The sequence below is a fragment of the Ipomoea nil genome, unplaced genomic scaffold (assembly GCF_001879475.1).
Source record: "Ipomoea nil cultivar Tokyo-kokei standard unplaced genomic scaffold, Asagao_1.1 scaffold0805, whole genome shotgun sequence".
Lineage (NCBI taxonomy): Eukaryota > Viridiplantae > Streptophyta > Magnoliopsida > Solanales > Convolvulaceae > Ipomoea > Ipomoea nil.
The window spans coordinates 2,075,417-2,089,506 of NW_017617233.1; the positions used below are offsets into that span (position 1 = coordinate 2,075,417).

At 32.7% G+C, this 14,090-nt stretch overlaps 1 protein-coding gene across 3 annotated transcripts; it reads right to left on the minus strand.

Annotated features, from left to right (window-relative positions):
- Positions 1-857: 857 nt before the first annotated feature.
- On the minus strand, positions 858-3,752 carry LOC109177956 (alkane hydroxylase MAH1-like). 3 transcript variants are annotated; one of them, XM_019327473.1, is made up of 4 exons: positions 3,735-3,752; positions 2,888-3,391; positions 1,901-2,501; positions 858-1,600 (listed from the first exon to the last, which is right to left on the minus strand). In XM_019327473.1, exons 2-4 carry the CDS (start codon positions 3,337-3,339, stop codon positions 1,055-1,057), a joined length of 1,599 nt encoding a protein of 532 aa, XP_019183018.1. In that variant the 5' UTR covers positions 3,340-3,391; positions 3,735-3,752; the 3' UTR covers positions 858-1,054. The 3 variants fall into 3 exon arrangements, with proteins under 3 accessions (XP_019183018.1, XP_019183017.1, XP_019183016.1); XM_019327472.1 differs by lacking the exon at positions 3,735-3,752 and adding an exon at positions 3,611-3,628 and having other exon boundaries at positions 2,888-3,390; XM_019327471.1 differs by lacking the exon at positions 3,735-3,752 and having other exon boundaries at positions 2,888-3,476.
- Between the last annotated feature and the right edge of the window lie 10,338 nt (positions 3,753-14,090).

Here is a 14,090-nt window from a genome sequence, read left to right on the forward strand (position 1 = left end):
CAAAGTCAGGTACTTGTGAAAGCAAGACAAAGTTAGAAAATTAAAGAAATCTCTATCACCACCTTGCTCAGAAAGCAGTAACAATACATTTCTTGCAAGTAGAATGAGTATTAGCCAATTATTACCATATATGACTGGGGAAAAACACACCATCTATATATCAGCTTATCACTGCCCCAAAAGTTTAATAATGAAGATCCAATTTTATTTTCTTATATTTGCGTAAATACATTTCTTTGTCTAATACCATTCTTATACCAAGTCTTTACCACTACGCCAATATGTATATCTAGTAGCAAAAATGTAGCGTAACTTTATTTCCTTATATATATTTGTATAATAGTCAACTTTACGTTTACATTTCCATGACAGGATGCTAGACTTGACCCTCCAAGCCTCCGTCCAACACTATAACACTTAGTTACCTACCGTTGATTTCTTGTTTCATTTGATATGTCAGGTGTAATAAGAGGATAGTTACTGGTAGACTTGGGTGTTCATTAGGGGGAGCAGGGAAACGACGCGTGTTCGCTATTAGGAACTACGTGAATCAGCGTCTTTTACGACATGTTCACAAAGTAGTGGCTCAGAGCTGTCTTACGTAAGCTTCCCACTTTTGAGTGATGAGTATAAGTTGAGAGTCGAAGCTAAGTAGTATTTTTCAATAAAATATGACAGTACTAAACTGTAAAATTTTGAATAGTAAATGTAATTGTTGTTAGATTTATACTATATGTACTCCCGTAATCTTACTCTCTGATGTGGCAAGCTCTGATAAGTAACCTATTTTTTTTCATGTGGGTGGTGGGTCCCAATACAAGTGTCTACATTAAAATTTTGTGTGCAGAAGTAAGAGCTAAGAGTAAAAAATGAGAATACACATAACATTTTCTTTGTTGTTATTACAGGAATACACAGTTCGTTTCAGTTTTAGTAGTGTTCTGAAACTGTTCATGCACGCGGCACAACTTCAAACAAATTCAAGCTAAGCAAATTACACACCTCGTACGGAGACATCATATCTTAGATTATTAAGAACAAGAAATGGGCGGGATCAAGTCCATCTTCTTTGGACACGAACCTTGAGACCATGTTTCATGTAGAGAATTATGGAGACATTAGGAGAAGCATCATGGTTTTTGACGGCGCGAACATGATAGTTATGGATAATGGCGGCCGCCACGGCCTTCATCTGGGTAAACGCCACTTCTTTGCCCAGACAAGTCCTCGGCCCGGCGTTGAACGCCAAGAACTTGTACGACGGCTCATGTTTCACGGCGCCACGCTCCCAATTAATCCATCTCTCCGGCTTGAACTCCTTCGCGTCTTTCCCCCATATAAACTGCATTCTCCCCATGGCGTACAAGGAAAACATTAACCTCGTATCGGGACTCACTTTGTGTCCGCTGGGGAGAATATCTGTCTGGAGCGGCGATTTGTGTTGGAATGGGACCGGTGGGTATAGCCTTAAGGATTCGCAGAGGGCGGCGTGGAGATAGACGAGGTTTTTCAGCTCTTCTGCTTTGAAAAGCCGGAATTTCTTGGGGTCTTCACCGGAGTTCACGGCGGTCAAAAGTTCGTCTCTTATGTTTTTCTCCACCTAAGAAGAAAGAATAACACAGTATAAATAGTGTGCAAGAGAGGAGGAGAATTAACAGGTTACAACTAAGCTGGTTTACAGGAACGTAAATAAAATTGATAAATAATTAACTAAATATAATATGGCAAAAATTTGGGTGAGGCCATATCACGTGTCTCAAACACGGATAAAATCTTTAATTAATGAAGTCAAAGATCTGATCCATTAATCAAACCAACCCGTCTCATGAATTGAAACCCCTGATCTTGCACTAGTTTTACTCCTATAATATTAGGCACATATAAGCTTAACATTCTCTACCTCCGGGTGGGTTGAAACCAGCCAGATGAACCATGTAAGGGCGGAGCTGGTGGTGTCGCGGCCGGCGATCATGAGATTCAGAATCGTGTCTCTTAGGAACTTGTCGTCGAATTTTAGCCCCATCGTTGTTTCGCCGTCGTTGTTGTTAATGTACGACGTTAAAAGATCGAATCCGTTTTCGTCGTTTATATCATTATCGGGATTTTGGTTTTTGTAGGTCAGGATTAGTTCCTGGCGTTTCATTGTTATGTACTTGCCGATAACTTGGTCGAGAATCTCGCAAGCTCGGCTCAATTTTTTCTCCGGCCCGATTCCCAGCCACTGCTGAAGTTTCCAGAGGCTCTCCGGGAGCAAATGCCGGATGAACAGAACTTCCTCGGCGTCATCCATGGCTTTCGAGAACGGAACGTCGGGGAAATCCACGGACAGACATCCTGGGTCGTAGCCCGTAACAAGCGTGCATGTCGTGTCAAACGTAAACCGCTGGAAAACATCCTGCAAATCCACAACGCCGCCGCGCTCCCCCGCCGCGAATTCAAGAACCGGGATCAGCCCTTTCTCCACCTTATTCCAGCTTGTCCTCACCAAATACCTGTGAAACCTGTACAAAATTTAAGTATATATAGGCCCATTTGGTAAAATAGTTAGCCCGTCAATTTTGACTTATTTGACCACTAGCTTTTTGTAATAACTTATTGCTTCAAAATGCTAAATTTCAAAAAGTTATTTTTTCCACCAGCTTTTTGAGAAAGTCATTTGTATGTAATCAGCTAATAGCTAATTTATCAAAATATTTTTTCTGCAATCAGTCAATGCTATCGACTAGTCAAACCTACTAACGCAATCAGCTAACACCCATTTACCAAACACTTCCATAAACTTTCAGAAGAACAGATATGAGTTGAATTGAAACTGATGTTGCAACAACTATTATAAGCAGACAATTAACAATTAATTATTATAATAGATACAGGACAGGAATTAAACCTCTGGTGAATGATCAAAGCCCTGGCAAGCTTTCTCTGGTTCTTCCACAGATCCAGATCCGAATTGAAAATCCCATCACCCAACACATCAAAGATCTTCTTGAACTCTTTCCCCTTTGGGAAATTCTCAAAATTTCCAGACATTATATAGTGAACATTTGCAGGATCCACCGTGATAAGAATGTCCAGGTTGGTAAACCATGGGCCTTTGAGCAAGAAAGTGCCGCCATGCAGCGACAAAACCGCCGCACACCGGTCGTGAATCTTGCGAACATGCAAGAAAAGGCTTGGTAACATCCCAAACAATGGCACCTTTAATGGTCGCCTATATCCGTCTCGCAAAATTATCCAAATTACAAGGCAAAAAAATGCCACAAAAATTTCAAAATAGTCTATGGAGGCCATAGCACAAGTGATGATTGAAGTTGTCCTTGAAGTTTTCTCTAGCTTCATGCACACTTTATAGAATTATAGCTAAGCCCAATAACAAGTAACAACCACTCTCTGCACCATATCAAATCATTATTTAATTTGCTTCTCCAAATTAAAAATAGAGCAATAGAATACTACTTAGTAATATTTAGGGATAACAATTAGGCGGGTGGAACCCATACCCATCCTGTGGGGATTTTGTGGGGTCAGATATCTCCACTTATAACTCAATTTTAAAATCACAAGTATAAAAATATAAATTAGATAAAATTGTGGACATCAATAAAATTACCGTAATTCGTAATTGTATGGGACGGCGAAGCAAAAGAGGTTGGGAATCAAAGTTGAAAGGTTCACGATTTCCGTCCACTCTACAGGGGGCGAGGTGAGGATAGAGAGATGATGGAGTTTTGTGTGCAATATGAAGACATGAAGCAAAGAAACATGCAGGAGTCTAAGTAGTTGATACTTATTTATATAGGATATATGGACTGATTATTCACTTTAATTAAATTAATTAATTGATACGTATTGAATAAGTTGAAATATAATGTATGTTATTAGGATTTATGGCATGGTGATCCAATTTAGTCAAATGAGCATTGTTGAAGACTTGAAGAGTTGAAGCATATGCTTACATATCTGTTTTCGTATAGTCATATGCTACACTTATCACATCAGTTATGCAAAAATTATATTATTACTTGTCTATTCATTAATTTTTATATTACTTGTGAAAATTACAAAGTGTTTGAGAGGGTTTTTTTCAATCATGAAGATTTTGAAGAACAAACACAATCAAATGAGAGATATTGACGAACGTTTATATATTTGGTTTTATTCTTTATTTGAAAAGATGTCTTTCAAAATGTTTATAAAGAAAAATTTATGCAACATTTTTAAAATATGATGAAAATATGTTGTGAACCGTTGTAAAATAAACACTTTGGTCCTATTTGGTAATATAGTTAGCTTATTAGTCAATTTTAGCTTGTTTGATCACTATTAGCTGTTTGAATTGGTTAAACAATCAATATTGAGTATTTGATTAGTTATTTGTAATAGCTCATTGCTCAAAAACGCCAAAATTTTAAAAGTTGTTCAAAACAGCTTTTTGAAAAATTTATTTTGCATGTAATCAGCTATCAACTAACAGCTAATTTACCAAACATCTTTCTACAATCAGCTATTATTATCAACTAGTCAAACTCACTAACTCAATCAGCTAACAGCTATTTACCAAACACCCCCTTTGTTGATAAGAATTTTCATGTTTGAATTTGTATATGTTATAAAATTATGTTAAATTAATTAAATTGACATCACTAATTTTAAAATTGGACTACGCCCTAAACATAAAATAAATAAAACATTGTAAGCATGTGTGTTCATCATTATATATAAGAAGTTGTTTGAGGGAGAAAACCAAAGCACAATCTTCGTCGTCCACCTAATCAAATTTAATGGTTCTAAAGCAATGATGGAGGAAAATTGTGATGAAATTTTGATATTATTTTCAATTTTAGAAGTACATTTTTCAATAATATACAATGCACTTTGTAATTCTACACATGTATTTTGGCTAGGTTTAAAGTGTAATGCAATTATGGTTATACTTTTACAGTTGATAGTTTAGTTTTTTATTTGGTTAAGTGTTTCACTTTTAATATTAGGGTTTATCCTATATATATATATATATATATATATATATATATATATATATATAGTTGTCATTTTCTTTATGAATTGGTGCAATTGATTTACGTGTAGAAGTTCAATTATATTAAAGTAGGCAAGGTGTCTATAATACTTGCTTTCTTCTAAAGTGCCATATCTTAGTAATAATATTCAACTTGGCTTCTTGCATTTATATAAATCAATTAATTGGTAGTTGGTAGATATATAATACATGACATAATAACAATTGAAGGGTGTTTTCGACGATAACTCATTCGAATGACTATCGTACATGGCTGCTTATTCGAATACGTACGATTGCTGATAAAACAAAAATGTTTCTTATGTTACTAAGTCTACTCTATGGTGTTACTATTTGCACTTAAAATTTAAATTATTTACGACAGTTCTACTATGTTTTTTCCTCCGTCCTTGCTTTAAAGTTGTTAAATCTTTTCAATCAACAACTCTAATTGATTCTTAGTTCTTTCCTACCACCGATTTCTAATCTGATCCAAATCCTATATATACAGACTAAATTAGTCCAAAAATTATAAATGCAATCAATATTATTCTTAATTCTATATACACCAAGATGACTAATTTGACCCATCATGCCATGACACTTTACTAGTTTTACCTTAAATTTTACACATATTTTTATTATTGATATAAACAACAAAAAGTAAATGTAGAAGTGTGGAACGAGAACTTTGAATAAAACATCAAATACATAGTGTGAGATTTAGGAATAAGTGTCAAATAGATCAAATCCTCTAACTACTAGTAAAACAATTAGTATTAGTATATATAAATATATATTTAGACACTAGATGAAAAGTATTATTAAAAACCAATAAAAAAATTATAAGAAAATAACTGAAGAGAGCTGAGTTAAATTGACAATAAATAGTAAAGATGACAAATAAAATGGTACAAATGAATAATAGATAAATGGAGTATATAATTAAATATTTTGGTTGACTATTTGTCCTCAATTTGAAATTTAAAAGAAAAAAGTCATTTTCTAAAAAATTATTTATTAGATTATTGGACTTTGAATACTATACGTCACCAATATGGCAATATGTGAAGCTTTATAACATCTGCAAACTATGCATATCAAATTGTGTTGAGATATCTACTCCATTTCATTTCATTTTCTTGTTATTTTATTATTTCGCAGATTCATTTCTTGCCAGCTCTTCTTGCCTCAAAAATCTTAACTAATGACTTGTCAACATTGAGCAAAATATATATAATAATAAATGTATAGTCTAACTATCGGATAAGACTTTTAATTAAAACATTACAAATCTTTCAATTTAATATTGAAATTCAATCAAATCTTTGCATCACCTGATAAAAGAGATTATGTATCCACATATTGCTTAACCCATTAAAAAGTAATCGACATGCATACGTAAGGATGTGTGTTAAGCATAATACATATAAATTAAATAATAAACATGCATTGTAAATTTGTAACTATAAGGATCAAGCACTTACTACTATGCCAAAAGTTATAGCTAGTAGCCAATGTGCCCGCAATTTTATTTATTTATATTTGTGTAGCAATCAGCGCCACGTTTCAATGGCAGGATGCTTGACTCGACTCTCCGAGCCGTCCAACAATCCTCCCAACACTTGCTAGCCTCAACTACACATCATACTTTCAATAGGATTTGCCTCATCAATTGCACAACATGCTACTCTGATACAAGATCAAGCACTTATCATTATGTCAAAAGCTAAAGCTAATAATGTTGAAAGCGCGACTTTATTTTCTTATACTTGCATAGCAGTCAGTGTTGTGTTTCGATGGTAAGATGTTAGATAGACTCGACTTTCCGAGTCGCCACCTAGCAACAACTAAAAATCACAAGTGATCAGATAAAAAGCCCTCTATTTCAGGAAAAAACATATGAGATAAGACGAATACTTCAAATAGATATCAATTTTAGAAAGGTCTTCAATACCTAAAATAATTTTAATTTGCATCCTTATAGTTTAAACGTTTCTTGTGAAATTATAGATGAAAATGATTAGTGTGTTCCATTTTTGAAATTGGTAAACCGTCTCGGAGTAGGAGTGAAGTGAATCGTCATTAAAATAATGAATTGAAAACATCTTAGTTTTCGTATTAGTTGCAGTGTCTCTTTCTGGACAACTATTTACCATTTATATTGTTTTGTATATCGTTATTAACACGGTAAACGTATTAGGTAAAAGTGTTAAATATATCATCTTGTTATTGAAACGTAATATTTTATTACTTATTATAACTTTTAATGTAATAATAAACGTTTTATCCACTTGCAGTTACAAATTAAAACAAATATTAGAAGGAGATTGTTAGGTGAAGGTATGGATGATTAGGTAAGCAGTTAATCAAACAAGTAGGAAAAAAAAAAAAGTAAATGGATTATTTGATTTAATTTATGTAGCCTCATTTTAAAAAATTAGTATTACATATGCCACATGCATGGTGAATTGCTTATTGCATACGTCTGCTGAAAAAATGAAGATAGCGTGAAAGCTTAAGATGCATAAACGGTAACTTGAGATACGATCCTATATCAAAGCAAATAAACTTTTTTATTTTTAGAAAGAAACATAGTGATGCGTTCCTAATTCATACAATTCTCGAAAAGAAAAAAAAAAAAATTTACTACTTAAACATAGGGGTTGTGATTTTTACTGGTAAAGGATCACAATATGGTAAAGGATGACAAATTAGTTTAAATTATCTATAGTTGACATGCTCAAACAAAAAATGCTACTAAATAGCTTCACCAAGAGCCAAATTTAATAGTTTATAATTTTTTTTTTTATTACTACTATTGACTCAAGTAGTATCTGTTTTATACTTTCTCTATCTGTTACAATTTAAAGAGTTAATATCTCACGATTAGAGTTCAATCCTGTAAATTTAATGTTTGGTAAGCAATTTGATTAAGCTGCTCAAAATACTGAAATTAAATTGTTTAGGTAAGTTCAATAAAGAAACCCAAAAGGAAAGAAGTAACTAAGAAGCAGAGGTTATAAAAATTATTTTAAAAAAAAAAAAAAACCGAAGAAGAAGCAGATGATTCTTTATTGTGGGATAAGATTGGTCCTAACTTCCTCGTGCGGTTCTGGAGACTTAAATCCGAAAATAACAAGATTTATAGTGTTCCCTTATTTATTACAGTGCGATTAGTTGGTTGGTGGTAGTACTCACTTTGATGGGGACATGGGATTTAAGACTTGATCCAAATTGGGTGATGAAGGAAAGAGGTTAATTGGCGTATATTTTGTTGGGTTAAGAATGCATGGTAGTCCAAAAAAAAATATAAAAGAGGAGAGAGAAAGAGTTCGTCCGGAAAAATCGCCCGTTGTCGGCTACTGACTGACAGGGTGGTCCATCGGAATCCCCATGGCGGGGCGGGGCCGGCGGTTGTGGGGTAAGTCCCGCGGGACCGGTGGCGCCCCACTGGCAGGCTGGCTGAACGCAGCAGTAACCAGGGCTTAAGGGAAAATAAAAAGGAGGATGCTGCCAACGACAATTGAACCCGCAATCCTGACCACCAGGCCACTCCATCTCATGTGCACTGAGGCGATGATTCTTATATTTATTCACTTTCCTCGGGCGGGCAACTTTACTAACCCTCCCACGACCGATCGATGATTCGCCAGTGGCCGCCTGGCCCGCCGACCATGCACCTCCGCCCATGGCGCTCCCGGCGGGCCTAGGGTGTCCCGTGGTGTGGCGACGGCGCCCCACCGGAAGGGGGACGCAGTATTGAAGGTGTACATGCGTGTGGCTAGGATGGTGAAGACGTATTGATGCAAGCAGAGACATGGCATGAATGCTGGTGGGTGGTCACATGGCGTCATGGCAAGACGTGGCATTGCGGGGTGCTGGTTGCATGGCATGGAGGCAAGCAGGAAGGCAGGTGACACGACGGTAGGCATGGAGACGAGGTTGGAGGTTGGGCGACATGGGGCACGTAGTTGGCGAAGGTTGGTTCTTAGGGATGACGTACACGTGGACAGCATCTGGAGGCTGGGTAACAGTATAAACCGGGGGGAGGGGGTTTGATTCGTATAAGACACACCTCATAGACATAGATATTCCTTTGGTCAAGTGGTTTGGTCTTCTCCCTCTTGTTGGTATATTAGGGTTTGAGTCCTGTTGCTAATATATTTTAGTTCCATAGCTCGTTTATTTATTCTTTGGGCTGGTCTCTTGGGCTTTGTACTTATTTTATTGGGTCTCACGCCCTGGCAATAAAATTAGTACTTTTCTACCCGTGTTTTATATTCATATACCTGGTTTATGGTAGACCTGGTCGCAACAAAACCATCACACTTCTTGTTGTAGCGTTGAATATGTTGATACGGCCATACACGCAAACTTTTGGTCTCAAAAAAAGTGGTTGAATGGGAGGAACATAATTTTTGAACTAGAAGATCACGAATTCGATTCTTGTCAACACCCTCTTGATCGAGTCTTAGTGCAGTACAATTTACCTCTCCTAATTAAGGGGTGTACCCATTACACATTCCCAAGTAATGATTGCGAAAGATCTTGTTGTTGCATATGCATGTTTATCCCTTCATCCAAAAAAATGTGGATTTGATTTAATTTACATAGCCTCATTTTCTACCCAATGCACATTTTTAAATAATGATTACAAATTTTCCTTACCACTAAAAAAAAAAAAAAAAAAAAAAAAAAAAAAAAAAAAAAAAAACCATCAAATCCTCTTGACCTTAATCCTAGAAGTATCCAGCGGATAATGTAAATGATTTATCAAAAACTTACGACACAATTACACAAATAAGATTATATATCTTGTATATATAAGTACATACACGCCAGTATTAGCATTGCTTAGGTAAGTTCATTTAAAGAAACCGAAATAGAAAGAAGCGAAGTAAACTACGAAACTTAGGATTATTTGTTCTGGGATAAGACCTATCCTAACCTGCTAATGCGTTTTGGGACACTTTAATCCGAAAATGACGAGATTGTTCCCTTCTTCATTAAGGTGTGATTAGTTGGTTGATGGTAGTACTCACTCCTCTTCGACTCTTTGTAGTGCTAAATTGTTGATACCACCACGCAAGGTCTTTTACTCTTTTTGCATATGACATGTAATATTTTTCAAAAAAGATATATAGTACTTCTTTATAATCTTATTGACAAATATTTTATGTTAATATTTTGCGTATTGGATGTGTTTATTATAAAAAATATCTTTATTATTATGTTCAGGAAAAAAAAAATTCTTTTTGAATATCTTGGTAATTGTAATCCTTTCCTAGTTTGATTATGGTAACTTGGTTGTTCATATGGAAAGGGGAGATATATACTGAATGTATTAGGGTTATAGTGTTACTAGTTTTTTACGCGCATTGCGCGATTGGGATAATGCCCAATGTTTTTTTTTTTTTTTTTAAATAAGTACTTTAAAGTATATTAAGGCAAGATTATATTGAAATTGTTCATGCATAGATAATTAAATGTTAAATTTGCGTATTTAAATAGGCAATTCTAAGTTTACAAATGGAAGATAATAAAGTTAAGATTGATTATAATTGTCAAAAAAATAATTGCATAAGTATGGTTAAAACCAAATACGGGACATAAGCTAGAGAGAGCAAATAAAAATTAGGGTATAAAATATTAAATATATACTAATATTGAAAAGCTAACTGCTGATTGCCAAACAAGGACATTGCGGGATAGTTTCCTACTTCAATTTGTTGTGTGATTTGAATACTCTTTTTGTCAATAAATCCCCAAGTAGCTAATATGATTGACTTGATTATATTTTTATATTTTTTTTATTTTTTAAAACAATTATTATTATTATTATTATTATTATTATTATTATTATTATTATTATTATTATTATTATTATTATTATTATTATTATTATACCCTTAAGTCATTTTATATTTTAATCTAAACATCTAATATTTTCAAATATCTTTTTACCACTAAATCATTGAACTAAGCCCGTGCGGGTTAAATAGGTAATTCTAAGTTTACAAATGCAAGATAATATAGTCAATATTGATTATAATTGTCAATAAAATAATTGTATAGGTATGGTTGAAACCAAATACGGGACATAAGAGAGAACAAATAAAAATTAGGGCATAAAATATTAAATATATACTAATATTGTTTGAGGAGATTCCGATATTAGAATTTGTGGTTAAGTTCTATTAAGACTTTAATATAAGAATTAGATTAATGGTGTAGTTATAATTCTATATTAGACTTTAATATTAGAATTAGACTAACGGTGAATTAACGGAAAAGTTAAATTGATAATCATATAATTAAGGATAAATTAGAAAATCTTAAAAGAAAAAAATTAAAACCTGAACAATATGAACCATTCATTTGATTTAATAATTTGGCGGTTATTTTTCTACCCAATGTTAATAATTAAATAAATTCGCTGGTCAAATCCGCTAGTATAATCCGCTAACTGCTGATTGTCAAACAAGGACATTGCGAGGTAGTTCTCACTTCAATTTGTTGTGTGATTTGAATACTCTCTTTGTCACAAAATCTCTCAAGTAGTTAATATGGTTGGCTTTTTTAATTATATTTTTTTAATTTTTTCATGGTATTAATAAAATCCTTGGTAAATAAATATATAGCATTATTTTATGTTATAACTTTGATCTTTAATTAGAAAAATAGTGCACAAAAAAAGATAATAGATAATGTAGTGAATATAATCAATTGATGAATTTGAATGTAAAAATTTGTACATTTGAGAAAAATAAAGACAAAATAACTAATGAAAATATTTCTTTTAATTAATTTATTAAAAATTAATAATTTTTTTGTCACTGAATAAAGACATTGTAAGGACAATGTAGCGAATATAATCAATTAATAAATTTGAATATAAAGAATTTTTATATTGAAAAAAAATAAAGACAATATAACTAATAAAATTATTTATCTTATTTAATTTATTGATAATGAATAATTTTTTTTTTAATAAAGACATCGTGGACACATAATTTTAAATTAAAGAAATGCATATGTATTATTTTTTGTTGTAACTACTATTCTACTAAATTATTATTTATATAATTTAATAAAAGTAAAATATAGTACTAATTATGTCAACTAAATTATTATTTATATAATTTAATAAGAGTAAAATATAGTACTAATTATGTCAATTTTGATTGGGATGAGGTTCGAACCTAAGACCTTTTTTTTTTTAATTGAAATCAATGAGTAAGTTAACGGTGAACTAACGGCAATTCTTAAAATTTTAACGGAATTAGTAATGGTGTGTGGGTATTTTAGGAAATTTTAGTGTAAAATTTAAATCTAATCAATCTTTTAATCAATCTGAGCCATTCATTTGATTAAAATCTGTGACCGCCATTTTTTCTACCCATTATAGGCCTAACTCTCTTGGGCTCTTATTAGTATAGTAGATAGTAGATAGTAGATAGTAGATATATGTTGGAAATGTTTTCTTCGCCTCCATGCGCTAGAGACAAAGAATATTCGTTGTCAATTTGTCATCGGCTAGAGAAGAGTTTTTTCTTTATTTTATTTTATTTAAAATTATTAAGATAAATTTTAAAAAATAATAAATTTTTAATAGAATGACTGCCACGTCAGCGATGACTTGACAATCATGTTAAATTTGATCGAATTGCATAGTTTTAGATAATTCAGGGGCTTAATTACATTTTTTTAGTTAGATGATTCAATTACACTTTTACGTGTAATTTGGTGAATAATTTAAACATTTTCCTGTATTTTTTACTCAAATATATTATAATCTCACAGAAGACGGTCGTATACAAGTTTTTACATTTGAATTATTTATATATCTGGACTCAAGGTAGTAAGTATATGATTTTTTTAAATTTTTTTTTTTTGATGAAAGTAAGTATATCAGTATATGATACTATTACTACGTGAATACAATATTTTTAAATACTCATGATTCTTCATTTTATTGTCAATTTGTCATTGAATATCACAAATAGTCTTGAACAAGTGCTAAGTTTAATATTATTACGCGAATATAAAGAAATAATGTTTATCTTAGCTGTTAATTATAAAGTAGTGAAAACACAAATTTATTTTTTTAATACTTGTATAGTTATCAATATCACGTTTAGATAGTAAGATGTTGGACTTGATCTACAAGGCACTATACTTAACATAAAGTTGCATCGTGTTAGATATTAGTTATTGTTTGTGGCACAATAATAAGTGATTTATCCATTAAAAGAACCATTATCATTTTAAATTCAACCTTGTCAAAACTCGAAATAAACAAGACATAGAACACTATCTCATCGATCTGCCGTCTGCGTGCAACATTCAAATCTAACCAAATTAGTTCTCACCGTTAACTACATGAAATATTTGGAAAACATCCACTGTAATAATTTGTTCAAATATTAAAACCAAGTTAATTGTCAAGGACCTTGTAGTCCAGTGGCACTAAGTTGCTCCCTCGACCCTCATAAGAGATGTTGTCCCATTTAAATTTTTGACTATAAACATTTATAATAGAGAAGTAGGTGAGATGTGTACGGTAATCAACTAATCGGGTCTCTTTATGGTAATTAGGCAATATGTTTAAATTGTTTAATGGGATTGAGATGGTAATTTCGGAACGAGGAGTTGATTGAGGCTGACTAGGTTTTCCATAATTGCAAGATCACCATTTATTGTCTTCCATTAATGTATATTAATTATCTTTCAATGACTTTCACCGAGCTAACTCTATAGACTAGATGGTCATATGTCAATTGTTATACCAGAGTCATGGATCATGATTCACCTTGCAAGGTAGATTGAATCTAAAATACAAAATTTGTATATTGAATGTTCACAATTTACATATTAAATGCTGACAATTACTTTTTATAAAATTGTGAGAATGTAATTGTGAACATCCAGTATTTAAATTTTGTATTTTCGATCTAAGTCCACAGAATAATTCGCTATCATATGTCTTTTGGGCCGATTGGGCCTATTATCACCTACCAAAATTTTTATAAAATATCCCAAGCCCAACAGTTCTCTATAAAAAATGTAC

Bases quoted from the DNA above. Each gene is read 5' to 3' on its own strand.
- LOC109177956 (XM_019327473.1), bottom strand. From the start codon at position 3,339: ATGAAGCTAGAGAAAACTTCAAGGACAACTTCAATCATCACTTGTGCT. The intron at 2,502-2,887 runs GTTTAATTCCTG...AATTTTGTACAG, and splicing joins GCTTTGATCATTCACCAGAG to GTTTCACAGGTATTTGGTGA. The intron at 1,601-1,900 runs GTAGAGAATGTT...CTTTCTTCTTAG, and splicing joins TGGTTTCAACCCACCCGGAG to GTGGAGAAAAACATAAGAGA.